Source organism: Eucyclogobius newberryi, unplaced genomic scaffold, assembly GCF_026437365.1.
Source record: "Eucyclogobius newberryi isolate DKJ021-1_F unplaced genomic scaffold, fEucNew1.0.hap1 SCAF_5, whole genome shotgun sequence".
NCBI lineage: Eukaryota > Metazoa > Chordata > Actinopteri > Gobiiformes > Gobiidae > Eucyclogobius > Eucyclogobius newberryi.
Window position 1 is genome coordinate 40,351,474 of NW_027316167.1, and position 27,860 is coordinate 40,379,333.

The 27,860-nt window shown below is 51.1% G+C and overlaps 1 protein-coding gene across 3 annotated transcripts in view; it reads left to right on the forward strand.

Annotated features, from left to right (window-relative positions):
* The window catches only part of myo9aa (myosin IXAa), a 176,092-nt gene that overhangs the window by 114,686 nt on the left and 33,546 nt on the right, over nt 1-27,860 (forward strand). For all 3 annotated transcript variants that reach the window (XM_072465436.1, XM_072465437.1, XM_072465438.1), the window contains exons 12-19: nt 8,729-8,850; nt 13,531-13,672; nt 14,691-14,886; nt 16,471-16,590; nt 20,482-20,520; nt 21,595-21,667; nt 24,138-24,275; nt 25,288-25,327. In XM_072465436.1, the coding sequence (XP_072321537.1) occupies nt 8,729-8,850; nt 13,531-13,672; nt 14,691-14,886; nt 16,471-16,590; nt 20,482-20,520; nt 21,595-21,667; nt 24,138-24,275; nt 25,288-25,327 (870 nt within the window). The remainder of the gene's footprint in view (nt 1-8,728; nt 8,851-13,530; nt 13,673-14,690; nt 14,887-16,470; nt 16,591-20,481; nt 20,521-21,594; nt 21,668-24,137; nt 24,276-25,287; nt 25,328-27,860) is intronic.

Genomic DNA, 27,860 nt, shown 5'->3' on the forward strand with positions numbered 1-27,860 from the left:
GCTCTTTCACTCTTTTGGCTTTGAGTTACATTATATAGAGCTCAGAATGTGTTCTAACTTTGCTGTGTTCATATTGTGGCTGTAAAGCTCTGCTCACTGAGTGGATCCACTGCACAGCGCTCTGCCCTCTCCTTAATTGTAATTTAAAATATCTTTAGCATATGTCTTGTACTATTACAATCAATTGTTTTATGTTGCACAGATGTGTTAAAATCTTCATATTCCACTGTAGGGAAGGGTCAAGTAATTTAAGTGATGTTGACGATGGACTTAAGCAAGTTACTTCAGTCCAGTTCTTTTGACAAAACTAAAAACATATTAATTCTTTAGTTCATATAAAGCGCAGGTCCGCAGTACGCGAGCGCAGGTCTGCAGTACAGGAGCGCAGGTCTGCAGTACAGGAGTACATAGTACCTGCTGTGTCCTCTGTTACAGTGAGTGGTCACATGCTCTCATGCAGACCCACTGCCCCGTATCACCGCTCTGCAGCGGCAGCTCATCTCTGTGCGTCCCGCTGCTCTCTGGGACAGGGGGGCCTCTCTGGGACAGGGGGGCGTCTCTGGGACAGAGGGGCTCTCACATTGGGCCTTGTAAATGCACCTGATCCTGCAGCATTTGACCTGTGGGGAATCCCGTCTGCCTCAGGTCTCTAGTCACATCTAAGACCGAGTCCGACGGGGGCCGAAGGCGCTGCTCGCCTCCTCTACAGCTCGGCCCACACCGGCCCATCTACCCATCAGCCCACACCGGCCCATCTACCCATCAGCCCACCGGGAGAATCCCCGTATGCCAGTGTGCACAGAGACCTTTAGAGCAGCTTTAGGGAACAGTGTAAGAATATATTCCAGATTTGCAAATGCTACTTATACCTTCTAATCTTGTTCTGACTTGCTCTAAGCCAACATGAATGCTCCTGTGACTCTATACGCTCACACATGATGTGTAACAATGACCCCAGAGGAGCAGTGGGTATTATATTTCACACTGACCTTTGGCAGAGCTGGGACTGATGCGGGCAAAGCTCCTTCAAACCCGTGTGCAGTCCACTCAGCATCCCTGCGTTTGACCCCCTCTTCCAAACCTAATGTCCTGGTGAAAAGCTCGTCCACGTGACTGAAGCGTGGTTAAGACCTCTGAGGTCCTGAAATCATTCAAAATGGTTTGCCAATAGTTCTGTGCCTTATGTTTCCACTGAAGCCGTCTCACTTCCTGCTCTAAAGTTACACATAATAGAATCAAACCTGTGAGTCATTCGACTTCTTCTGCTAAAAGAGGATTTAAGACCAACTCATGGGCTCTGAGCGTTCTCATTTATTTGATTAAAGGGAACATATGTGCTAAATCCACTTTAATGTGTTTGCTTCCTGCATGTTTGAGTTAATCCTGTTTTGTCCTGCATCTGGGGCCCCAGTGTTCACAAAAGTCCTGCTTTCACCTTAAACACACTTTGGGAAACATAGGAAAACTAAATTGAGTCTACTTTATTTGCCTTGTTTAGACCTTTATATATTTTTCCTAAGTTGTGTTGACGTTGCAAATGCTTTTGCACAGAGAGAACCCAGTTATTTAAATCACTTTATAGTAATACGTCGGTGTAATCCCTCATTGGTCCAGGCGTGTTCCATAGTAGAAAAAGCTTCAGTTGTTTCATCTGGACTCAGTTTGAAAAAATAGACGTTTCGACTCTCATCCAAGAGTCATTGTCAATAAAAGAATTTAGATCAAGAACTCCGATATTAATACTGTTCTGTGGTAAGACCCGCCCATTGGGAGGAGCCTTCCTGAAGTAGAAAGAGTTGTTTGTTTCAACAGAAACTCCCCCCTTGTATCTACCGAGCCTATTCAGAATCTTAATGGGCTATTAGAATCCTCTTTGTCTTTGTGAGACCCTGGCTCAACCACCCTGAGTACCTGATTAGCATCTGAATGTCCTTGTCCTGGTCCTCTACCTTTCCAGGGGTTCAGTAACCCATTATAAATAACAGGAAGATTAAACCTTAGCCCTCCATTCCTGTTTAAAGAAGGTCTTTCTTTTTTAACAAAAATAGCTTCCTTGACTCCTCTTTCAAACCATCTTTTCTCCTGCTTAAAACCTTCACCTCACCGTCTTCAAACGAGTGATTAGAGGCTTCAAGATGGAGATGCACGGCGCTCTGAGGTCCTGAACTTGTATTTCTTCTGTGCTGATAGTGAGTTTAGTCTCACCTATGTAACGTTCTTTACAGCTTTCTTCTCTGCATTGGATCGAATAAACTACATTGCTCTGTTTTTGAGTCGGCAACTTGTCCTTAGGGTGAACCAGTTTTTGTCTTAAAGTGTTTCCTGGTTTAAAATAAACAGGGACTTCGTGTTGTCTAAAAATTCTCTGCAGTTTTTCCGACAGGCCAGACACATAAGGGATAGAAACACCCTTCCTTCTCTGTTCAGTTTCCCTTTTGTCCTGCTTCTTGGTTCTCTTCACTCTGTTGAGAGCCCAAGCGGGGTAACCACAGGCTGAGAGGGCATTTCGGACATGTTTTTCCTCTTTCTTCTTGCCCTCTGAGCTGGTGGGCACACCTTGAGCTCTGTGTTGTAAGGTTCTGATCACACCCAGCTTGTGCTGTGCTTTTTATAGTAATACGTTATAAAGTGTTTCATTGACGGCGTTATAAGCTCTTTGCGCCGTCTATTAATACATTTAATTATACAATGTTTAGCTCTGTGTCCCAAGGAGAATTCTAGTTTCACATATTTAGTTAATTAAAAATGTCAATGTCTGTGTTTTCCATCTGGCACTTTCAGACAGTTTCTAAGTGCTACAAGGAGCTACTCTTTCCTAATTATTTATTGTCCCTTTTCAATGCACTTCCTATGGCTATTAAAGGTGTCATATGCGGCGCAGGCTCTTATTAATCCTCTCTGTATTTGGCATAGAACAAAGGGCTCGGTGCTGACGACACTCACAGCTGTTTTACTCTTTGATGGAGCTCAGAATCACAGAATAAGACTCGGGAGCGTGAGGGGCTCATGGGGTACACGGGTTTAGCCCTGTGAAGGTTTCACAGAAGAGGAGATAAAGGGGATAACGGGGTTCATGTCGTTAGCAGTGGTGGAGTCTACGTGATACGCACACGCCGTGTACCCACAGGACGTGCGGATGGGTTCTCACTGCACAAACTCACTGCAGTCACTTTTCAGAGCGCTCCTTCAGCTGTCACCCCTCCTTTAACTCTTTACTCCGAGTGCAGACACCATCTGGGTCAGGTTTAGGAGCAGGTTTAGGAGCAGGTTTAGGAGCAGACTAAAACAGATCAGCGTTTCAGGGGGAAAGTGACTGCACAGCCTTGTTCTGCTGGGAGACAATCGGCCGCATATTCACGGAGCAAGAGCCAAAAGAATGAGAGAAAGTGCAAGTCACTGTCAAACCAGACGACACACACACGGCGGCGCATCCTGCAAGTCAAACTCACTCTTACAAAAGTCAAACGTGATCAATGTAGGCAACTGTCCATTTTCATGCCCTCTTCAGGTCTGAGGAACAGAGTGTGAATGTCTATACTGTGAAATAACTAGCGTTTTACTTTCAGTGTAGTTAGTTCCTCTCTTCAGACATGTATAAGGCAGTGACTTACCACTTCATACAGAGGAATTAAAGAAGCAACTGCAGTTTGACTACAGTTATTTATTTTTTAGTAATAGAATAGAATCTCTGCAAGTGGCAAATGCTTAAGTACAGTTGAAAGGCACTGGAATAAATGGAAGTAGAACCCTGACACATCTGCCAAACTACAACCTGCCATTAGCTCACTGACAAACTGCTGCTTATTCTTCAGATCAATCTCACAGGTGTTGTAGTTTTATAGACGTTTGTAGTTTCCAGCCGCGTGTGTCCCAGAGTCATCAAAAGCCAGAGGAGGACGGCTTTATTGTGTGCTCATGTGGATGTTTTGAAAGAAGGAAAGTACAGACGTGTTCTGCAGCTCTAACTGTGTAATTACCCCTGAGGAGATCTGGACCACAGCCAGAGGTTAAGCATTTAAGTCACAGGTTCTGACACTAGAGATAAACCCATTGAAATGTGTTCATCGCGTCCTCAAACTCTGTTTATCAGGCTTTATTCATCATTTCATCAGTTTGATCAATGTATTATGCCTGGGTTTTAAGATAAGATATTCCTTTACTGTCCCACATGGGGGAATTTCATTGGTGCAACGCAGGTAGATACAGAGGTAGATACAGAAGAACAGATCACTTATAGGAAGTCTGAAAAACACTTTCAGTAGAATATCTCCTATAAATAAATAAAAACTCCCATAGACAAATAAATAAATAAATACATAAATACCATTGCATGTGATCACGACAGTAATTGCACATGAATATGTGTCACGACAGCACATAGATTACACATGAATTTCATAGTAATTGCACAGTAATTGCACATGAATTCCAACAGCAATTGCACATATGACAGAATTGCACATGGTTAGGTCAGTATTGCGAGTGTTCAGTACTAACAGTTTTTGTTATAAAGTCTGACAGCAGCAGAAGGAAAGACCTACGGAACCTTTCCTTCACACATCGAGGGTGGATCAGTCTCTCACTGAAGCTGCTCTCCAGAGCGGAGAGAGTGTCCTGCAGGGGGCGACACTCATGGTCCAGCATAGATGTGAATCTAGCCAGGACCCTCCTGTCCCCCACCTCCTGCACCGAGTCCAGAGCACAGCCCAGGACAGAGCTGGACTTCTTGATGACTCATGTTCAGCTTCCTCCTCTCCCTCTCTGTGATGCTGCTGCTCCAGCAGACCACACCTACAGGAGGGCTGATGCCACCACAGAGTCGTAGAAGGTCTTCAGGAGTGGCCCTGTCACTCCAAAAGACCTGAGTCTCCTCAGGAGGTAGAGCCGACTCTGGCTCTTCCTGTACAGTGCGTCTGTGTTATGAGTCCAGTCCAGTTTGTGGTTCAGATGAACACCCAGGTACTTGTATGAGTCACTCTCTCAATGTCCCGTCCCTGGATGTTCACTGGTGAGGGGGCAGTGGGGTGGCGTCTGCGGAAATCCACCACCATCTCCTTGGTCTTCCCCGCGTTGATGAGGAGGTGGTTCCGCTGACACCAGTCCACAAAGTCCTGCGCCAGTCCTCTGTACTCCGCGTCATCGTCGTCCGTGATGAGTCCGATGATGGCAGAGTCGTCAGAACTTCTGCAGGACACAGCTGTCCGTGTCATGTCTGAAGTCTGCAGTGTAAAGGGTGAAGAGAAAGGGCGTGAGGACAGTGCCCTGGGGCGCCCCCACACTGCAGGTCCGAGTGTCAGACACACAGTCCCGTGCTCTCACAAACTGGGGTCGGTCTGTGAGGTAGTCCAGGATCCACTCTGCCAGGTCGTACTCCACACCAGCCGTCTCCAGCTTGTCCCTCAGGAGCTGATGGTGTTGAAGGCGCTGGAAAGATCGAAGAACAGGATCCTCACAGAGCTGCCAGGCTTTTCCAGGTGAGAGAGAGAGCGGTGCAGCAGGGAGATGACGGCGTCCTCCACTCCGATGCCAGACCGATATGCAAACTGCAGCGGGTCCATGGCTGAGCTCACGGTGGAGCGGAGGTGGTCCAGGACTAGCCGCTCCAGTGTCTTCATCAGGTGGGACGTGAGAGCCACTGGCCTGAAGCTGTTGAGGTCTTTGGGGCGCGGTGTCTTAGGCACAAGTACCAGACAGGAGGTCTTCCAGACCTGTGGTACCACCCTCAGCTTCAGGCTCATGTTGAAGACATGCTCCATAACTCCACACAGTTCATCTGCGCAGGACTTAAGGAGCCTGGGGCTGATGCCATCAGGTCCTGCTGCCTTCCTCACTTTAATCCTCTTCAGCTCACTCCTCACCTGTGCTGCTGTGACAGTCAGTGGTTGGCAGGGGGACCGTGTGCTGGGGGGATGGGTGAGTCCAGGCGAAGTGGGGAGCTGATGGTCCGGGGCAGATAAGCGAAGAGGAACAGATGCAGGGCATTGTCCAGCTGTGGAAGAGGGAGCATGCAGCTGTGGAGGGGGAGGGGTGGGTGACCGATCAAACCTCAAGAAGTGAGCATTTAAATCATTCACCCACTGTAGATCCCCCTCTGTCTGGGCAGGGGGGATTTTGAAGCCCGAGATGGTTTTCAGGCTCCTCCACACTCCCTGAATGTTCTTTTGCTGCAGCTGCTCCTCCATCCTCCTCTTGTAGCCGGCCTCCGCCTGCCTGATCTTCCTCCTCAGCTCCTTCTGCACAGTCCTCAGCTCCTCCTTGTTCCCCGACCTGAAGGCTCTCTTCTTCTCCTTCAGCAGCGCCTTCAGTTCACGGTTAATCCATGGCTTGTTGTTTGGAAAACACCGCACCGTCCGGGAGGGAACAATGTTCTCAAAACAGAAGTTGATGTAGTCCGTGATGCACTCTGTGATGGTGTTGATGTCCTCCCCATGTGGGTCATAAAGCTCAGTCCAGACAGTGGTGCTGAAGCAGTCCCTCAGAGCCTCCTCGCTCTCAGCAGACCACATCCTCACCTCACGGGACACCACAGGCTGCCTGCGCACGATGGGTCATACACAGGCCTCAGATGTACAAGGTTGTGGTCCGAGCTGCCCAGGGGAGAGAGGGGGGAAGAGGAATAAGCCTCCTTGGTGTTGGCAAAAAACAAGTCCAATGTTCTATTCTCTCTGGTGGGGCAGGTGACATACTGGGTGTATGTTGGTAGAACAGAAGAGGGAGAAGCGTGGTTAAAGTCACCAGAGAAGAGGAAGAGAGCCTGTGTTTGCAGCCTACAAGTGCAGGAGAGCAGTGCTTCACAAGCATTTTCAGCATTGGCAGACGGGGCCACATAGACTGCGATCAAAATCACATGTGAGAACTCCCGGGGCAGATAATATGGCCTCATGCCAATAGCCAATAGTTCAATATCCTTGTTACATAGCTGCTCCCTCACTGTGCAGTGTTCGGGTTTGGACCAGCTCGTGTTCACATACACAGCCAGACCTCCACCTCTGTTCTTCCCGCATTCTCTCGTTCTGTCGCCCACAGCAGATGAAAATTGTCCAAACCTACAATAGAGTCTGGCATTTCTGCTGTTAACCAGGTCTCTGTGAAAATCAAGACACTGCTGTCCCTATAAATCCTCTGGGACCGCATGAGGCTCGCTATTTCCGTCATTTTATTTTGAAGGGACCTCACGTTACCCATGACTACGACAGGAACCGACTTCCTGTTTTCTCCTCTCTTCTCTCGGAGTTTACGTCCAGCCCGTCTGCTTCGTTGCGTTTTCCTTAGGATGTCCGCCGGGATAACGTGACGATCTCCGGGTAAGACGACTGTTCTCCGCAGTTTCATTAGTTCCTCCTTTGTGTAAACGCGGTACGGCGCCGGCCGGGGGGCGGGGCCGGAGCCGGGGGACTCAGAGCCAAGACACATCGCCACGACACGACGAAAACACTCAATCCAGCCGAATAAAGTCAAAACAAGTTAATTTAAAGCGATTCCAGTGCGTGTCCCGATCGTTCGTGAAGTTCCTCTTTCATATAAACGTGTATATAAACGTGTACCGACGACACGCCGTACTTTAGCGCGGCCGGAGGGCGCGTGGGGCTGGTGGGCTCGCTCGGAGCTAGCTCACGTCACAACAACACAACGAAAAACGCTCAAATCCAGCCGAAAAAAGTCAAAAACAGTTGAATTAAAAAACTATTCCAGCGCGTGTCCCTATTGTACAGTATTGGATAGTCCATCCACCCATCTTCTTTACGCTTGTCCGGGGCCGGGTCACGGGGTCAGCAGTCTAAGCAGGGACTCCCAGACTTCCTCCTCCCCAGACACTTCACCCAACTCCTCCGGGGAGATCCTGAGGCATTCCCAGGCCAGCTGAGAGGCATAGTCCCTCCAGCGTGTCCTGGGTCTTCCCCAGGGCCTCTTCCCGCCGGGATATGCCCGAAAGCTATTCTCAGCTGGAGGATCAGTGGCTCTACTCCGAGCTCCCCCCGTGTGACTGAGCTACTCACCCTATCTCTAAGTGAGCGCCCAGCCACCCGGCGGAGGAAACTCATTTCAACCCCACCCACCTGGAGAGGGCAAGCCACCATTTTCCGGTCGAGAACCATGACCTCGGATTTGGAGCTGATTCTCATCCCAGACACTTCACACTCTGCTCAAACCGTCCCAGTGCAGCTGCAGGTCCGGGTTTGATGGAGCCATCAGGACAACATCGTCTGCAAACAGCAGAGATGAGATCCTGTGGTCCCCAAACCAGACACCCTCCGACCCCTGACCACACCCTCCGACCCCTGACCACACCCTCCCACCCCTGACCACACCCTCCGACCCCTGACTCTGTCCATAAAAACTATAAACAGAACCAATGACAGTCACAGATTCTCAAATGCTTGTCTTCATTAGACAGGAGAGGCAACTACATATGTCCAGCGCCCCTTTAACTACTACTACATTTAGTTTAATTAGTTGGTTTAGCTTAGTCAATTTGTCTTTTGTAGTTTGAAAACCACTTTGTGGTGCACAATAAAACATAAAAAACAACCACATAAAGTTTCAATCTACTAAAATTACCAAGAAACTATTGACACTGAAATAAGCTGACATAAAGGTTAAGCTGCTACAAATATTCATTCAACTTTTATACCAAGGCCCTTTTAAAGACACAGAAAATGTGAGATAAAGTCATGTTTTTAAACCAGCTGTAGCAGTGACTGTAATCTCTGCTCTCTGTGTTGAACAGGAAGAGTACCGGGCGGAGGGAATCAGCTGGAGCAACATCGACTACATCGACAACACGGGCTGCATCAGTCTGATCAGCAAGAAGCCCACGGCGCTGTTCCATCTGCTGGACGAGGAGTGCAAGTGAGTGTCAAGAGGAGCGACCAGAGGAGCGACCAGAGGAGCGGCCAGAGGAGCGACCAGAGAAACACCCAGAGGAGCGACCAGAGGAGCGACCAGAGGAGCGACCAGAGGAGCGACCAGAGGAGCGACCAGAGGAGCGACCAGAGGAGCGACCAGAGGAACGACCAGAGGAGCGACCAGAGGAGCGACCAGAGAAACACCCAGAGGAGCGACCAGAGGAGCGACCAGAGGAGCGACCAGAGGAGCGACCAGAGGAGCGACCAGAGGAGCGACCAGAGGAGCGACCAGAGGAGCGACCAGAGGAGCGGCCAGAGGAGCGGCCAGAGGAGCGACCAGAGGAGCGACCAGAGAAACACCCAGAGGAGCGACCAGAGGAGCGACCAGAGGAGCGACCAGAGGAACGACCAGAGGAGCGACCAGAGGAGCGACCAGAGAAACACCCAGAGGAGCGACCAGAGGAGCGGCCAGAGGAGCGGCCAGAGGAGCGGCCAGAGGAGCGACCAGAGGAGCGACCAGAGGAGCGACCAGAGAAACACCCAGAGGAGCGACCAGAGGAGCGACCAGAGGAGCGACCAGAGGAGCGACCAGAGGAGCGACCAGAGGAGCGACCAGAGAAACACCCAGAGGAGCGACCAGAAGAGCGACCAGAGGAGCGACCAGAGGAGCGACCAGAGGAGCGACCAGAGGAGCGACCAGAGGAGCGACCAGAGAAACACCCAGAGGAGCGACCAGAGGAGCGACCAGAGGAGCGACCAGAGGAGCGGCCAGAGGAGCGACCAGAGGAGCGGCCAGAGGAGCGGCCAGAGGAGCGGCCAGAGGAGCGGCCAGAGGAGCGGCCAGAGGAGCGGCCAGAGGAGCGACCAGAGGAGCGACCAGAGGAGCGACCAGAGGAGCGACCAGAGGAGCGACCAGAGGAGCGACCAGAGGAGCGACCAGAGAAACACCCAGAGGAGCGACCAGAGGAGCGACCAGAGGAGCGACCAGAGAAACACCCAGAGGAGCGACCAGAGGAGCGACCAGAGGAGCGACCAGAGGAGCGGCCAGAGGAGCGATCAGAGGAGCGGCCAGAGGAGCGGCCAGAGGAGCGGCCAGAGGAGCGGCCAGAGGAGCGGCCAGAGGAGCGGCCAGAGGAGCGACCAGAGGAGCGACCAGAGGAGCGACCAGAGGAGCGACCAGAGGAGCGACGAGAAGAACCTGTTCACTGGAAAGAGCAAGCCATTGTTTCTCTAGAACATGTTTAAACACTGTTAAGACACTTTTAGCCACACTTTGCGGTGACATTAGTGTGAGCAGAACGTGTTAGGGAGACAGAGTTGTTCTTCAGGTTGTTCAATGTCAAAAAGCTGCACTCTGACATCTGAAGAGTGAGAGCGGAAATGTCACTTTGTTGACTTTAAAGGTGCACTTTGGGTACAGGGACCACAGGTTGCGTTCTCCTTCTAGAACTTTGTTTGAAAGAAATCTTAGTATTTAAAATACACAAATGTTGAACTCTGTCCTCAAAGTGATGAATATAGTGGATGTCCTTATCATTCCTGGGCCTTTGAGACATGAGACTAGAGCATTGGACCAACTTTTGAATGCGTTTAAATAATGTATATGATTTTATTGTTCGGGGGCCCCAGAGTTACTTCTGATGAGGCCTCAACCTTTTTTATCAAGCATTTAGAACAATGTGTGTTTGTAACGATATGAGACGAGCTCCTCTCACTCCAGAGTGAAACGACTCTTCAGAAGTGCTCCATGTGTGAAGCTGCTGTTGTGTCCCAGTCAGTCCACTCTGGGCCTGGACACTAATTGGCTGCATATATTCAAATAATAACATCATAAAAATAACACATGGTCCTTGAGCCCGGCTCTTTATCAATGTCAATTCCACCAAAATGAATTTAAAAGTAGCTTTTTATTCAAAGTATGTCCATCCATCCTCTGCACTGAGCGCCTCTGTGTCCCTGTGTCTCCGTGTGTGCGTGTGTCTCCCTGTGTGTGCGTGTGTCTCCCTGTGTGCGTGTGTCTCCCTGTGTCTCCCTGTGTGTGCGTGTGTCTCCCTGTGTGTGCGTGTGTCTCCCTGTGTGTGCGTGTGTCTCCCTGTGTGTGTGCGTGTGTCTCCCTGTGTGTGCGTGTGTCTCCCTGTGTGCGTGTGTCTCCCTGCGTGCGTGTGTCTCCCTGTGTCTCCCTGTGTCTGCGTGCGTCTCCCTGTGTCTGCGTGCGTCTCCCTCTGTCCCCCGCGTCTCCCCACGTCTCCCTGCTGTAGCCGCTGTAGATAAAGATCAAAAAGCCCTTTTACTCGTCACTTCTTCAGAATGTGACGTCTGCAACATGTGACTGAACATGTGACTGAACATGTGACTGAACATGTGACTGAACATGTGACTGAACATGTGACTGAACATGTGACTGAACATGTGACTGAACGGGGAAAATGAAATACTTAATAATAATTACACACATCTAAATGATTACAGCCTCTGCAGTTTGCTCGTTTCCTTTCGGTCCTCCTCAGTATGGTCTGTATTGGTCTTGCTGTGGCTCTGTGGACAGTGAGGACAGTGAGTGGACAGTGAGTGGACGTCCTCCCTCTTGAAAGGCTGTGGCGAGGCCTTGACTCTGGTGTTTTTCATAGCTCAGGTTTCAGCCTCTCGTTGTTCCTCTTCCTGGAAGCTGTGGATTTCCTGCACCATTTGCGGCTCATGATGTCCAGGGACCATCTTCTCTGTGGTGTCCAGATGAGTTCACTTGGTCCAAAGTATTTCACTGACATTCTGAGGAGAGGTGGACAAACCCCCACTGGACACCCAACCAGATGACCATATTTGGAACGGCGCGACTCAGTTGTCATGCTTTTTCTCTTTGATTCCAGAAATGACTGGCTTTATTGGCTGTTGCGACACACTCAGGAGCAGGAGACAAACAGGAAACAGAAAAAAGGACAATTACTTATATTACGTCTTGTAAAGCTACGAAGACGGGAAACTGCTGATGCTACGTGCACTAGCTTTGTTAGCTCACAACTGGCTCTGGGGTCTTTGCGCTCGGACGATAGTAACATTTCAAATCCAATCGCGTCTCACGTTTAAAAATGGTTTAAAACTTTAAGCTCTGTATTGTGCACTGTGTTTGCCATATTCCAGTGATTCAGTCATATCTAGCACATGATGCAATATAAATGACATCAGATGTGATATTATAAATCTGCCCGTGGCCCCCGTGTCGGACAGAAGTGACCTGCCCGTGGCCCCCCGTGTCGGACAGAAGTGACCCGCCCGTGGCCCCCCGTGTCGGACAGAAGTGACCCGCCCGTGGCCCCCCGTGTCGGACAGAAGTGACCCGCCCGTGGCCCCCCGTGTCGGACAGAAGTGACCCGCCCGTGGCCCCCCGTGTCGGACAGACAGAAGTGACCCGCCCGTGGCCCCCCGTGTCGGACAGACAGAAGTGACCCGCCCGTGGCCCCCCGTGTCGGACAAACAGAAGTGACCCGCCCGTGCCCCCCGTGTCGGACAGACAGAAGTGACCCGCTCGTGCCCCCCGTGTCGGACAGACAGAAGTGACCTGCCCGTGGCCCCCCGTGTCGGACAGAAGTGACCTGCCCGTGGCCCCCCGTGTCGGACAGAAGTGACCCGCCCGTGGCCCCCCGTGTCGGACAGAAGTGACCCGCCCGTGGCCCCCCGTGTCGGACAGACAGAAGTGACCCGCCCGTGGCCCCCCGTGTCTGACAGACAGAAGTGACCCGCCCGTGGCCCCCCGTGTCGGACAGACAGAAGTGACCTGCCCGTGCCCCCCCGTGTCGGACAGAAGTGACCCGCCCGTGGCCCCCCGTGTCGGACAGAAGTGACCCGCCCGTGCCCCCCGTGTCGGACAGACAGAAGTGACCCGCCCGTGCCCCCCGTGTCGGACAGAAGTGACCCGCCCGTGGCCCCCCGTGTCGGACAGAAGTGACCCGCCCGTGCCCCCCGTGTCGGACAGACAGAAGTGACCCGCTCGTGGCCCCCCGTGTCGGACAGAAGTGACCCGCCCGTGCCCCCGTGTCGGACAGAAGTGACCCGCCCGTGCCCCCCGTGTCGGACAGAAGTGACCCGCCCGTGGCCCCCGTGTCGGACAGAAGTGACCCGCCCGTGGCCCCCGTGTCGGACAGAAGTGACCCGCCCGTGCCCCCCGTGTCAGACAGACAGAAGTGACCCGCCCGTGCCCCCCGTGTCAGACAGACAGAAGTGACCCGCCCGTGCCCCCCGTGTCAGACAGACAGAAGTGACCCGCCCGTGCCCCCCGTGTCGGACAGAAGTGACCCGCCCGTGGCCCCCGTGTCGGACAGAAGTGACCCGCCCGTGCCCCCCGTGTCAGACAGACAGAAGTGACCCGCCCGTGCCCCCCGTGTCAGACAGACAGAAGTGACCCGCCCGTGCCCCCCGTGTCAGACAGACAGAAGTGACCCGCCCGTGGCCCCCGTGTCGGACAGAAGTGACCCGCCCGTGCCCCCCGTGTCAGACAGACAGAAGTGACCCGCCCGTGCCCCCCGTGTCGGACAGACAGAAGTGACCAACAGGACAATGACTGGACACAGAGCATGTTAATGATATAAAGAGGATTAAAGTACTGACCACAATGTTTACTAGTTTGAACTAAAATTGTAAAAAAGATTACAAAATGATTCCTGAACTCATGTTATATTTTGCTTTGTTTTAGTTTCCCTCAAGCAACGAACCAGACTCTGCTGGACAAGTTCAAGCGGCAGCACGAGGGGAACAGCTACATCGAGTTCCCGGCGGTCATGGAGCCTGCCTTCATCATCCGCCACTACGCAGGGAAGGTCAAGTACGGGGTCAAGGTGAGTGCGGTCAGCTTCCTGCGCCACGGTCTGGATCAGGGTCGGGATCAGGATCGCGCTCGGGATCGGTCTGGATCAGGGTCGGGATCACGGTCAGGGTCGGGATCACACTCGGGATCACGGTCAGGGTCGGGATCACACTCGGGATCACTGTCGGGATCAGGGTCGGGATCAGGGTCGGGATCAGGGCGCTTTATCAAAATGACCTTTAAAGGACACATATTAGGCATTATTTGCGTTGTTTGTGGCATTTAAACATGCGTTTGAACATCTTTTCTTTGGTATCTCATGATTTAGAACTTAAAATAATGACAAGCGACTGAAAACACACAGTTGTAATGAAGGTGATCTGAGGCAGAAATGCTCAGGAGTTAAAACGGCAAAGATCATCTCAGAGGGAGACGACTTACTCAATGTGAATGATACATACAAGTCCAGAAATAGTTTTGATGAGAGAGCAATGTTATAAAGTTATGTAAAGTATAATATGGCATAATATGTGTCGTTTAACCTTAACTTCTATTGAACTTTAACATTTTTGCAGAAATGACTAACTTGTCACTTCAGTCCTGTTTATGATCTGTTTATGATCTGTGTGGATGTGACCCTAAAATGACCTTTACACTTTTCTGAACGACGTGTCCTTGTCACATCCTGAGCAGACCTCAGGCCCTGGTGTCCTGACCGTGATAAACGTGACGTGGACTTAGATGTAACGATGGAGCAGATGTTCTCTGGATCGTGTGTCACGTGGGCCGAGCCAAAGACTGTGTTACACTTAGAAAAGAACAGCCTTTGTTTTACCAAATATAACATGAGTTCAGCTCATGAAAAATGGGAGCATGTGTTTATTTTGTCCAGTGTTTGTGTCTTTGGAGAGACATTTGTCCTTATGCGTCTTTTACCGCTGAAGCACGACCGTTGCGTTGCACATTTGACAGATTGTCGCGTTGGTTCGATAAGTTTCTCTTTCAGCTCCGTCACGACCACGAACTGTGATTCTTCTGGTTCTGTGCAGGATTTCCGGGAGAAGAACACGGACCACATGCGTCCTGACATCGTTGCGTTGCTCAAGAGCAGTAAGAATGCCTTCATCTGCGGGCTGATGGGCATCGACCCCCCGGCCACGTTCCGCTGGGCCGTGCTGCGGGCGTACTTCAGGGCCCTGGTGGCCTTCAGAGAGGCCGGCAAGAGACACGCCCACAAGAAGCCCGGTCAGTACAAAGGCTCACACTGCCACGCCCGGTCCAGCGTGTGGCTCACACTGCCGCGCCCGGTCCAGCGTGTGGCTCACACTGCCGCGCCCGGTCCAGCGTGTGGCTCACACTGCCGCGCCCGGTCCAGCGTGTGGCTCACACTGCCGCGCCCGGTCCAGCGTGTGGCTCACACTGCCGCGCCCGGTCCAGCGTGTGGCTCACACTGCCGCGCCCGGTCCAGCGTGTGGCTCACACTGCCGCGCCCGGTCCAGCGTGTGGTGTGATGTAATATTGAAGCTGATTTCTTCTTTTCTCCTTCTCATATAGAAATGTGTCTTGTGTTTCTGTTGGAAGGTCACGATGTCAGGTTGTGTTACGTTTGTAGATCTTGTAGATGTTTGGGATCATGATTGAACAATAACTGTATCAAGTTTCATGTGAAGGTTTCACGCAAAAGTAACTTATGTTTTGTGAAGACAAAATCCAATGGTTTATGTCCCAGGGCTGTCCTCCTCCTCCTTCTCCTCCTCCTCCTTCTCCTCCTCCTTCTCCTCCTTCTCCTTCTCCTCCTCCTCCTCCTCCTCCTCCTCCTCCTCCTCCTCCTCCTCTGTCCTCTCCTATGCCCTCCTCCTCTCCCCTGCTCTCCTCCTCTCCTCTGTCCTCCTCCTCTCCTCTGCCCTGTCCAGATATGTTCCTGTTTGAGATAATGACGTCCTCCTCTCTGTTTCTACCTTTAATGAGGGCTCAGCACTTGTCTTACATTCAGGGTTCAGTGTTGGAGGAACACAAGAGATTTATCCAAACATTAGTTCTTATATTCTTAAAGGGAAAAGGGTAAGTAACCTGGGAACTGAGACTAAAGACACATCTGAGCCAGAACTTAAGCTGCAGAGAGACAATGATTGATGTTATATCTCATTTCAGCGTTCTTTACCCAAACATGTGACACATGAAGTACAGATTATATCGTCAAGAGTGTTTTATTTGTTATAAACAGAGGGACAGTAGGACACATGATCTGCATCGCACCTGCACAGTTTGTGAGGCATTATAGTGTGCTCCGAGAGGCAGAGCGAGGTGCTGCCTCCCTGCTCCTCCCCCGCCCCTCCCCCGCCCCTCCCTGTGTTGTATCTGGAGTTACGGGACATGCGAACATTCTGATTGATTGAATATTATTGTTCCATAATGGATTAAAGGGTTTAAAACACATACCAGATGACAAATATTAACAAGTATTATATAAGAAAGTTTTTTTCTCTCCCAAGATTGACAGGTGAGGCCCTGCCTCCCCCTGCCTCCCATGGACGCACGTCACTGCTGTAGATGTAGATTCCTGTGAGATTACGAGCTCTTTGTAGATGATGTGATCTGTGTGAACTGTAGTGACTGCTCAGCACCAGCAGCTCTTCTCCTGAAGAACCTCACCTGTCCAGATAGTGCACCTGTCCAGATGGTGCACCTGTCCAGATGGTGCTCCTGTAGAAGCTCTTCACTTGTTCATCTTCACTGTGTTTAATCTGTCTCCTTTTCTCCTTCTCTTCTTCCCTCTTTCCTCCTGTGTGTTTGTCTTTTCTTTACTCTTGTTGTTTTGCTTCTCCGAAGGGCATGATGACTCTGCTCCCTGTGCAGTTTTGAAAAGTGTGGATAGTTTTAGCTTTCTGCAGCACCCTGTGCATCAGAGAAGCTTAGAGATCCTGCAGAGATGCAAGGAGGAGAAGTACAGTAAGGCTGATATACAACATTCCTCCTCCCACTTTGTGTCTGTGGCCTGGAGCGCGAGAGCGACCAACAAGCAACGACACGACACGACACAACGACACAACGACACGACACAACGACACGACACAACGACACAACGACACGACACAACACAACGACACGACACAACGACACGACACAACGACACGACACGACACAACGACACAACGACGACACAACGACACGACACGACAAAACTACACAACACAACGAAACGACACGACACAACGACACAACGACACAACGACACGACACAACGACACGACACAACGACACAACGACACAACGACACGACACGACACAACGACACGACACGACACAACGACACGACACAACGACACGACACAACGACACGACACGACACAACGACACAACGACGACACAACGACACGACACGACAAAACGACACAACACAACGAAACGACACGACGACACGACACGACGACACGACACAACGACACGACAAAACGAAACGACACGACGACACGACGACACGACACGACGACACGACACAACGACATGACACGACACAACGACACGACGACATGACACGACACAACGACATGACACGACACGACACAACGACACGACGACACGACACGACGACACGACACAACGACACAACGACATGACACGACACGACACAACGACACGACACGACACGACGACACGACACAACGACACGACGACACGACACAACGACGACACAACGACATGACACGACACGACACAACGACACGACACGACACGACGACACGACACAACGACACGACGACACGACACAACGACATGACACGACACGACGACATGACACGACACGACGACACGACACAACGACACGACGACACGACACGACAAAACGAAACGACACGACGACACGACACGACATGACACGACACAACGACATGACACGACACGACACAACGACACGACACGACGACGACACAACGACACGACACGACGACACGACACAACGACATGACACGACACAACGACATGACACGACACAACGACACGACACGACGACACGACACAACGACGACACAACGACATGACACGACACGACACAACGACACGACACGACGACACGACACAACGACACGACGACACGACACAACGACATGACACGACACAACGACACGACACAACGACACGATGACACGACACAACGACACAACGACGACACAACGACATGACACGACACGACACAACGACGACACAACGACATGACACGACACGACACAACGACACAACGACGACACAACGACACGACACGACAAAACGACACAACACAACGACATGACACGACACAACGACATGACACGACACAACGACATGACACAACGACAGGACGACACGACACAACGACACGACGACACGACACAACACGACGCAACGACATGACACGACACGACACAACGACACGACACGACGACACGACACAACGACACGACACAACGACACAACGACATGACACGACACAACGACATGACACGACACAACGACACGACACGACACAACGACACAACGACATGACACGACACGACACGACACAACGACACAACGACACAACGACGACACAACGACATGACACGACACAACGACATGACACGACAAAACGACACAACAACACGACACGACACAACGACACGACACAACGACACAACATGAACAACGTGAACACACTTCCACTGCTCTGTCTCTGTCGTGTTACTTTAAGTTAAAGGTCATCTGACCCTAGACCATAAGAAAACACACGGGTCACTCACACGGGTCACTCACACGGGTCATTCACACGGGTCATTCACACGGGTCACTCACACGGGTCACTCACACGGGTCATTCACACGGGTCACTCACACGGGTCACTCACACGGGTCATTCACACGGGTCACTCACACGGGTCACTCACACGGGTCATTCACACGGGTCACTCACACGGGTCATTCACACGGGTCACTCACACGGGTCACTCACACGGGTCACTCACACGGGTCACTCACACGGGTCACTCACACGGGTCACTCACACGGGTCACTCACACGGGTCATTCACACGGGTCACTCACACGGGTCACTCACACGGGTCATTCACACGGGTCACTCACACGGGTCACTCACACGGGTCACTCACACGGGTCATTCACACGGGTCACTCACACGGGTCATTCACACGGGTCATTCACACGGGTCACTCACACGGGTCACTCACACGGGTCACTCACACGGGTCACTCACACGGGTCACTCACACGGGTCATTCACACGGGTCACTCACACGGGTCATTCACACGGGTCACTCACACGGGTCATTCACACGGGTCATTCACACGGGTCACTCACACGGGTCACTCACACGGGTCACTCACACGGGTCACTCACACGGGTCATTCACACGGGTCACTCACACGGGTCACTCACACGGGTCATTCACACGGGTCACTCACACGGGTTAAACTGATTGAAATGGGTTCTTTTAGTTTCCAGACCTTTAGTTTCGTTTTGCGGTGCATTTATTTACCCTGTATCTCGGCACAAGTATTTAAAATACAAATTGTATGTATCTCTACTTTACTGAAGTACATTTTACAATAGATACCTTGACTTTTCAGTTCAGTTAAAACATTTAGAGAAGTAAAAAGTATTTTTTTCTTCTGGTATTAGACCTGGAACCAGGAAAGTCCCACTGATATGTAACTTCTTTTATAGCTGCGTTTTTATTGTATTTCTTTTTCAGCATGTTTATGGAGACATTTAACAAGAACACAGAGCATCTCAGTCATAGTAAAAATATAGAAAATAAATAGTAATAAAATACTGTACTTGTACTTGAATGACACAGTAGTACCACAAATACATACGTGTCATTTGGAGCTTTAATAGTATCAGAACTGTGGAAGTACTCCAGTCCATGAAGTAAAAGTATTGAAGTTTTAAAATGGAAACCAAACACAAAAATGCTGCTTTAGTCCGAATGTCACGGTGAACGTGCTAAAAGAACGTCTTCAATCATATATAAAGTACTTTTCCAGTTGAATAATGTAATGGAGCAGAAAGTGGCTCACAATCGTTCACTTTGAGCTGCAGTTTGGTCTTCAGGCCTCACATGGAGCAGAAAACACACACACTCTATACACACACACACACACACACACTACACACACACACACACACTACACACACACACACACACACTACACAAACACACACATCACACACCACACTACACACTACACACACACTCTACACACACACACACACATCACACACCACACTACACACTACACACACACTCTACACACACACACACACATCACACACCACACACCACACTACACACACCCTCTACACTCTACACACACACTCTATATACACACACACACACACTTCTGACCAGGTGAATTACACTCTGAGTTGCTGCTCGTTGGTCGTCTCTCTGACTCGTTTCTTTGCCTGCGTTTGAACCCGTCTTCCATGTTTTCTTTGCATGCTTCATTCTCATCCATATTGTGATAGAAATCCAGCCGTGTGTGCTCGCATTATGTTCTGGCATGGACTCTGTTTTCTGTGACTGCGGCCTCTGTGTGCTTTCCACCTTGGCCTTTGGGCCGTATGGAAAGTGTCTCCCACAGCTTCCCCTGTGACTAACCTCACGTGTGGTGATGGTGAGGGTGGAACAGACAGGTTCAGTCCTGGGACGGGGCACATGATCAGAACTAACTGGCTCACCTGTTCCAGCTGTTTCTCTGCGCGGCGCCGCGTTAGCTTTACAAGGCGTGTGTCTTTCTCTGGGAATCCTTTATGACACTCACACTTGTTCTTGTGTTCTTGTATTCTTGTTGTGTGCCGTTCTACAGCTCCAGATGACTGTGAGGTTGTTGATGAAACAGAACACGGTACACGGTTGAGTCCCTGATAAACGCTCTAGAGGCGGAGCTTAACCCACTAAAGGAAATCCCTAGCGGCTCGACAGAGATGCACCGTCTGCTGCAGTCTTTATGTCCCTTTATGTTCAGGCAAAAGTAGTTTTATTTTTGTTTTTTGATTTGTCAAAGTTTCATATGATAACAACATTGTCCATCTCTACAAATGTTTTATTATTTTATTTAATCAGCTTTTCATCCATAGATTTATATAGGACATTGTAACTTCAAATGAGGTTTTCTCAAAATTAACAATCTTGTATTTAACAATATTTTAAAAGATTGTACAGAAATTTACACCAAATACTACATAATATATGCAAAATCTAATAAAAGTGATAAACAGAAACCTTATTTACATATGAAAACATATGATTACAAATGTGTGATACATTTTTTTGTTACTTTTATGTCGCTAAATGCAGGTTTTTATCAGATTTTCCTGCAGAGTCTCTCCTTAAATACAAGAACTGTGCAAAGGTTTTCTGCTCTGATGTTGTGCAGCAACAATCAACTCATCCAGACAATATCTATCCATTTATTAATAAAGGTGACAGTGACACAAAGTTACTGGTCCAATCCTGCCCTAAGCCTGTAACTCTAATGTTTCTGAATGCTCCAAGAAGGGCATCTGATAATAATGATTATAATTATGGTGCATCTCTGGTTCATGTGGCTGATTAGGCTGTAGTCACACAGATGAATAACGTCACTTACATTAGTGCGCTTGTCACTGCTCAAACAGGACTTCTGCTCAGATTAACCTCCTGCATGAAAACACCTCAAATCAACTCAATTCAATCCCAGCTGTTTGAAGTCTACAGTCCCCTTACCTGGACTAAACCCGACACTCTACACTAACCGGAGGAGCTTACTATTAACCTCACCAGTCTGGAATAATCTTGAGCTGAATGTCACTTAAAGGCACATAACAATAATCCCAAAGCTGGTGTGGTGTGGGCTGTGTTTGCTGTGGTGGGTGCTGCCGCTGGTGGTCCCGGGCCCCGCTGCTGTTTGTGCTCTGACCCCCGTGTCTGCTGTGATCAGGTGTGACCAGGAAGAGCCCGCGCACGCCCCTGTCCGACCTGCAGGGGAGCAACATCAACGACAAGTCCCCGCGGTAAGAAACACTCACAAGATGACGGCCATGAGTCAGCTTTATGTCCACTGTGTTTTATGAGATTTATTTAACTAAGAGGAAGCAAAGGGTCAACACAGATCCAACATAAATACAAACAGCATTAGCATAACAAGCACATTATTGATGGCGTCTGTTGCTTTCAGCTCAGTTTGAAAGGCATTCGAGGATTGGAACTAAATTCATTTCTTTCCTCGTCGTGTCCAGAGCAAAAGGAGCACGTTCACGGCGGTTTGTGGTCCAAAAAGACACGAGGCACGTCTGCTCCGTGACCCCGAACATCGGCCCCATTCCTCCTCACCCAGAGCCGCTCCGGCACCTCCGTTAATTGGCCCGTGCGCAGGAGATTTAGCGGCTAATAGCTCTGGCCCCTGGCACCGAGCTCTGGGTACAAGAAGGCTTTTGTTACACAGGAGCTCGGTGCTACCTCTGCCCTGCTCGCGCTCATCTCTGCACCGGGCGAGCGCTGAAGCGGGAGCAGCTGCTTCCTCCGTCATGTAAAGGCCGAGCGTGCGGGGAGTGCTGAATATTCTGGCTCCGCGGGGCCCTTGTTTGGCCGGACAGAGCAGGAGACAGTGCTCTGCTTTATGGGGCGGGAGCCTCTAGAGAGAAACAGTCCTACAAAAGGCACATTGTGTTTTCAGAGAAGAGCAAAGCATCATCACATCGAGACGAGCCAGTGTTATCGACTGTAAGATGCACCGCCAGTGAAGAATAGTGTCGATTTTTTTGTATTTTGAACAAAAAAAAAGACTGTCCTGAATAACACCTTTATGCTGTAATCCAGAGTGTGTCCTGCTGCGTGACATGAGCAATCACACATTTAAAGTCACAACCGACTGAGAAAGAAATGTTATTCATATTATTATTTTTATCATAATGAATAGAAAATATCCTTTAGGTGCCGGTGCCTGGTGGTGGAGTGGTTAAGGCACAGCACGTGTGTGTGTGTGTGTGTGTGTGTGTGTGTGTGTTACACGTGTGTGTGTGTGTGTGTTACACGTGTGTGTGTGTTACACGTGTGTGTGTGTGTGTGTGTTACACGTGTGTGTGTGTGTGTGTGTTTGTTACACGTGTGTGTGTGTGTGTGTTACACGTGTGTGTGTGTGTGTGTTACACGTGTGTGTGTGTGTGTGTGTGTGTGTGTGTTACACGTGTGTGTGTGTGTGTGTTTGTTACACGTGTGTGTGTGTGTGTTTGTTACACGTGTGTGTGTTTGTTACACGTGTGTGTGTGTGTGTGTGTTACACGTGTGTGTGTGTGTGTGTTACACGTGTGTGTGTGTGTGTGTGTGTGTGTGTGTTACACGTGTGTGTGTGTGTGTGTTTGTTACACGTGTGTGTGTGTGTGTTTGTTACACGTGTGTGTGTTTGTTACACGTGTGTGTGTGTGTGTGTGTTACACGTGTGTGTGTGTGTGTTTGTTACACGTGTGTGTGTGTTTGTTACACGTGTGTGTGTGTGTGTGTGTTACACGTGTGTGTGTGTGTGTGTGTGTTACACGTGTGTGTGTGTGTGTGTGTGTTACACGTGTGTGTGTGTGTGTGTGTTACACGTGTGTGTGTGTTACACGTGTGTGTGTGTGTGTGTTTGTTACACGTGTGTGTGTGTGTGTTTGTTACACGTGTGTGTGTGTGTGTGTGTGTGTGTGTGTGTTACACGTGTGTGTGTGTGTGTGTGTGTGTGTGTTACACGTGTGTGTGTGTGTGTGTGTGTTACACGTGTGTGTGTGTGTGTGTGTGTTACACGTGTGTGTGTGTGTGTGTGTGTGTGTGTGTTACACGTGTGTGTGTGTGTGTGTGTGTGTGTGTGTGTGTGTGTTACACGTGTGTGTGTGTGTGTGTGTGTTTGTTACACGTGTGTGTGTGTGTGTGTGTGTGTGTGTGTGTGTGTTACACGTGTGTGTGTGTGTGTTACACGTGTGTGTGTGTGTGTGTGTGTTACACGTGTGTGTGTGTTACACGTGTGTGTGTGTGTGTGTTTGTTACACGTGTGTGTGTGTGTGTGTGTGTTACACGTGTGTGTGTGTGTGTTTGTTACACGTGTGTGTGTGTGTGTGTGTGTTACACGTGTGTGTGTGTGTGTGTTACACGTGTGTGTGTTTGTTACACGTGTGTGTGTGTTTGTTACACGTGTGTGTGTGTGTGTGTTTGTTACACGTGTGTGTGTGTGTGTGTGTTACACGTGTGTGTGTGTGTGTGTTACACGTGTGTGTGTGTTTGTTACACGTGTGTGTGTGTGTGTGTGTGTTTGTTACACGTGTGTGTGTGTTTGTTACACGTGTGTGTGTGTGTGTGTGTTACACGTGTGTGTGTGTGTGTGTGTGTGTGTTACACGTGTGTGTGTGTTTGTTACATGTGTGTGTGTGTGTGTGTTTGTTACATGTGTGTTACACGTGTGTGTGTGTGTGTGTTACACATGTGTGTGTGTATTGACCGTGTGTGTGTCCACAGCGGCTCCCCGGCCCTCGGGTGGAACGGCCTCGTGGGTCGACAGAGCCGCCTGTCGTCGGGCAGCTCCACCGCTGAGGACGAGATCTTTGTCAACTCCACCAGCAGCAAACTCCTGGAGCGAGCCCACGACATCCTCATGTGAGCAGCACCTGTCGCCCTCTCACTGTCCATGCACCTGTCGCCCTCTCACTGTCCATGCAGCGCCTGTCGCCCTCTCACTGTCCATGCACCTGTCGCCCTCTCACTGTCCATGCACCCGTCGCCTTCTCACTGTCCATGCACCTGTCGCCCTCTCACTGTCCATGCACCTGTCGCCCTCTCACTGTCCATGCAGCGCCTGTCGCCCTCTCACTGTCCATGCACCTGTCGCCCTCTCACTGTCCATGCACCCGTCGCCTTCTCACTGTCCATGCACCTGTCGCCCTCTCACTGTCCATGCACCTGTCGCCCTCTCACTGTCCATGCACCTGTCGCCCTCTCACTGTCCATGCACCCGTCGCCCTCTCACTGTCCATGCAGCGCCTGTCGCCCTCTCACTGTCCATGCACCTGTCGCCCTCTCACTGTCCATGCACCTGTCGCCCTCTCACTGTCCATGCACCTGTTGCCCTCTCACTGTCCATGCAGCGCCTGTCGCCCTCTCACTGTCCATGCAGCGCCTGTCGCCCTCTCACTGTCCATGCACCTGTCGCCCTCTCACTGTCCATGCAGCGCCTGTCGCCCTCTCACTGTCCATGCAGCGCCTGTCGCCCTCTCACTGTCCATGCAGCGCCTGTCGCCCTCTCACTGTCCATGCAGCGCCTGTCGCCCTCTCACTGTCCATGCAGCGCCTGTCGCCCTCTCACTGTCCATGCAGCGCCTGTCGCCCTCTCACTGTCCATGCAGCGCCTGCTGAGGCGTGTACAACCGTGTAGAATACTGTCTGCTTGTATTAAACATGTACTTTTGGTGTAAAGGGTGAAGTTGTCCCTGGAGTAATCACTACATTCCTACTGCACTAACCCTGACCTTTGACCCCTCCACACAAAGGAGAATGTCCCACAGGGAGGAGTCCGTTCTGTTTAGTGGCACTTTTATGACTCACTTTGGGACAATGTCTTGAATTAAACCTGAAGTAAACAGAAGCTCACACGTGATTGTCTCGTTCACAGGCGGAATAAGAACTACAAGCCCAAACCAGCTCTGCCCAAGGTACAACACAAGCATCTTTAAGTTTATTTGTTCACTTCAAGTATTATTAGAAGAAGACGTCTTATACTTTTGGGTTTTATAGTATTAGACTAGAGCATAAAGAGATCATTTCATATTTTGCTCATTGTGAACTTCAAAACTGATGAAGCTTAATCATTCAAACCATTGACTTCCTGTTGGTTGTAGGACTGATAAGCCCCGCCTCTTCATGGTGGCGGTTTACAGATTATTTTTTTGGTGCTGTCAATCAATTAAATAAATGAAGGGGGTTACAGTAATGTTATTAAAAATCTACATCAATTAGAATATTTAAAATCCCCATCGGCTGTAATTTAAGTCGATTGTATAATAAATCTGTGTCGTCACATGACCAAACATGAGATGTGCAGCGTCTTTGGTTTGGTCTGTTCCGCGGAGCAAAGCTCCACCTCCTCCTCTCTCCACCCTCTCCTCCTCTCTCCACCCCTCTCCTCCTCTCTCTTCCTCCTCTCTCCTCCTCTCCACCCCTCTTCTCTCCACCCCTCTCCACCCCTCTCCTCCTCTCTCTTCCTCCTCTCTCCTCCTCTCCTCCTCTCCACCCCTCTTCTCTCCACCCCTCTCCACCCTTCTCCTCCTCTTCTCTCCTTTCCGCTCTCCTCCTCTCTCCTCCTCTCCACCCCTCTCCTCCTCTCTCTTCCTCCTCTCTCCTCCTCTCTCTTCCTCCTCCTCTCCACCCCTCTCCTCTTCTCTCCTCCCCTCTCCTTCTCTCTCCTCTCCTCTCCTCTCTCCTCTCCACCCTCTCCTCCTCTCCTCCTCTCTCTTCCTCCTCTCCTCCTCTCCACCCCTCTTCTCTCCACCCCTCTCCACCCTTCTCCTCCTCTTCTCTCCTTTCCTCTCTCCTCTCCTCCTCTCTCCTCCTCTCCACCCCTCTCCTCTTCTCTCCTCCCCTCTCCTTCTCTCTCCTCTCCTCTCCTCTCTCCTCTCCACCCTCTCCTCCTCTCTCCACCCTTCTCCTCCTCTCTCCTTTCCTTTCCTCTCCTCTCTCCTCTCCTCCTCTCTCCTCCTCTCTCCTCCTCTCTCCACCCTCCTCTCCACCCTTCTCCTCCTCTCTCCTCTTCTCTCCTTTCCTCTCTCCTCTCCACCCCTCTCCTCCTCTCTCCACCCTTCTCCTCCTCCTCTCCTCCTCTCTCCACCCTCTCCTCCTCTCTCCTCCTCTCCTCTTCTCTCCTCTCTCCTCTCCTCTCCACCCCTCTCCTCCTCTCTCCACCCTCTCCTCCTCTCTCCATCCTCTCCTCCTCTCTCCACCCTCTCCTCCTCTCCTCTTCTCTCCTCTCTCCTCTCCACCCCTCTCCACCCTCTCCTCCTCTCCTCCTCTCTCCTCTCCTCTCCTCCTCTCTCCTCCTCTCTCCTCTTCTCTCTCCTCTCCTCTCCTCCTCTCTCCACCCTCTCCTCCTCTCTCCATCCTCTCCTCCTCTCTCCACCCTCTCCTCCTCTCCTCTTCTCTCTCCTCTCCTCTCCTCCTCTCTCCACCCTCTCCTCCTCTCTCCTCTCCTCTCCTCCTCTCTCCTCCTCTCTCCTCCTCTCCCCCCTCCTCCTCCTCTCTCCTCCTCTCTCCTCCTCCTCTCCTCTTCTCTCCTCTCCTCCTCTCTCCTCCTCTCTCCACCCTTCTCCTCCTCCTCTCCTCCTCTCTCCACCCTCTCCTCCTCTCTCCTCCTCTCCTCTTCTCTCCTCTCTCCTCTCCTCTCCACCCCTCTCCACCCTCTCCTCCTCTCTCCATCCTCTCCTCCTCTCTCCACCCTCTCCTCCTCTCCTCTTCTCTCCTCTCTCCTCTCCACCCCTCTCCACCCTCTCCTCCTCTCCTCCTCTCTCCTCCTCTCTCCTCCTCTCTCCTCTCCTCTCCTCCTCTCTCCTCCTCTCTCCTCTTCTCTCTCCTCTCCTCTCCTCCTCTCTCCACCCTCCCCTCCTCTCTCCATCCTCTCCTCCTCTCTCCACCCTCTCCTCCTCTCTCCACCCTCTCCTCTTCTCTCTCCTCTCCTCTCCTCCTCTCTCCTCCTCTCTCCTCTCCTCTCCTCCTCTCTCCTCCTCTCTCCTCCTCTCCCCCCTCCTCCTCCTCCTCTCTCCTCCTCTCTCCTCCTCCTCTCCTCTTCTCTCCTCTCCTCCTCTCTCCTCCTCTCTCCACCCTTCTCCTCCTCCTCTCCTCCTCTCTCCACCCTCTCCTCCTCTCTCCTCCTCTCCTCTTCTCTCCTCTCCTCCTCTCTCCTCCTCTCTCCACCCTTCTCCTCCTCCTCTCCTCCTCTCTCCACCCTCTCCTCCTCTCTCCTCTCCTCTCCTCCTCTCTCCTCCTCTCTCCTCCTCTCCCCCCTCCTCCTCCTCCTCTCTCCTCCTCTCTCCTCCTCCTCTCCTCTCCTCTCCTCTCCACCCCTCTCCTCCTCTCTCCACCCTCTCCTCCTCTCTCCATCCTCTCCTCCTCTCTCCACCCTCTCCTCCTCTCCTCTTCTCTCCTCTCTCCTCTCCACCCCTCTCCACCCTCTCCTCCTCTCCTCCTCTCTCCTCC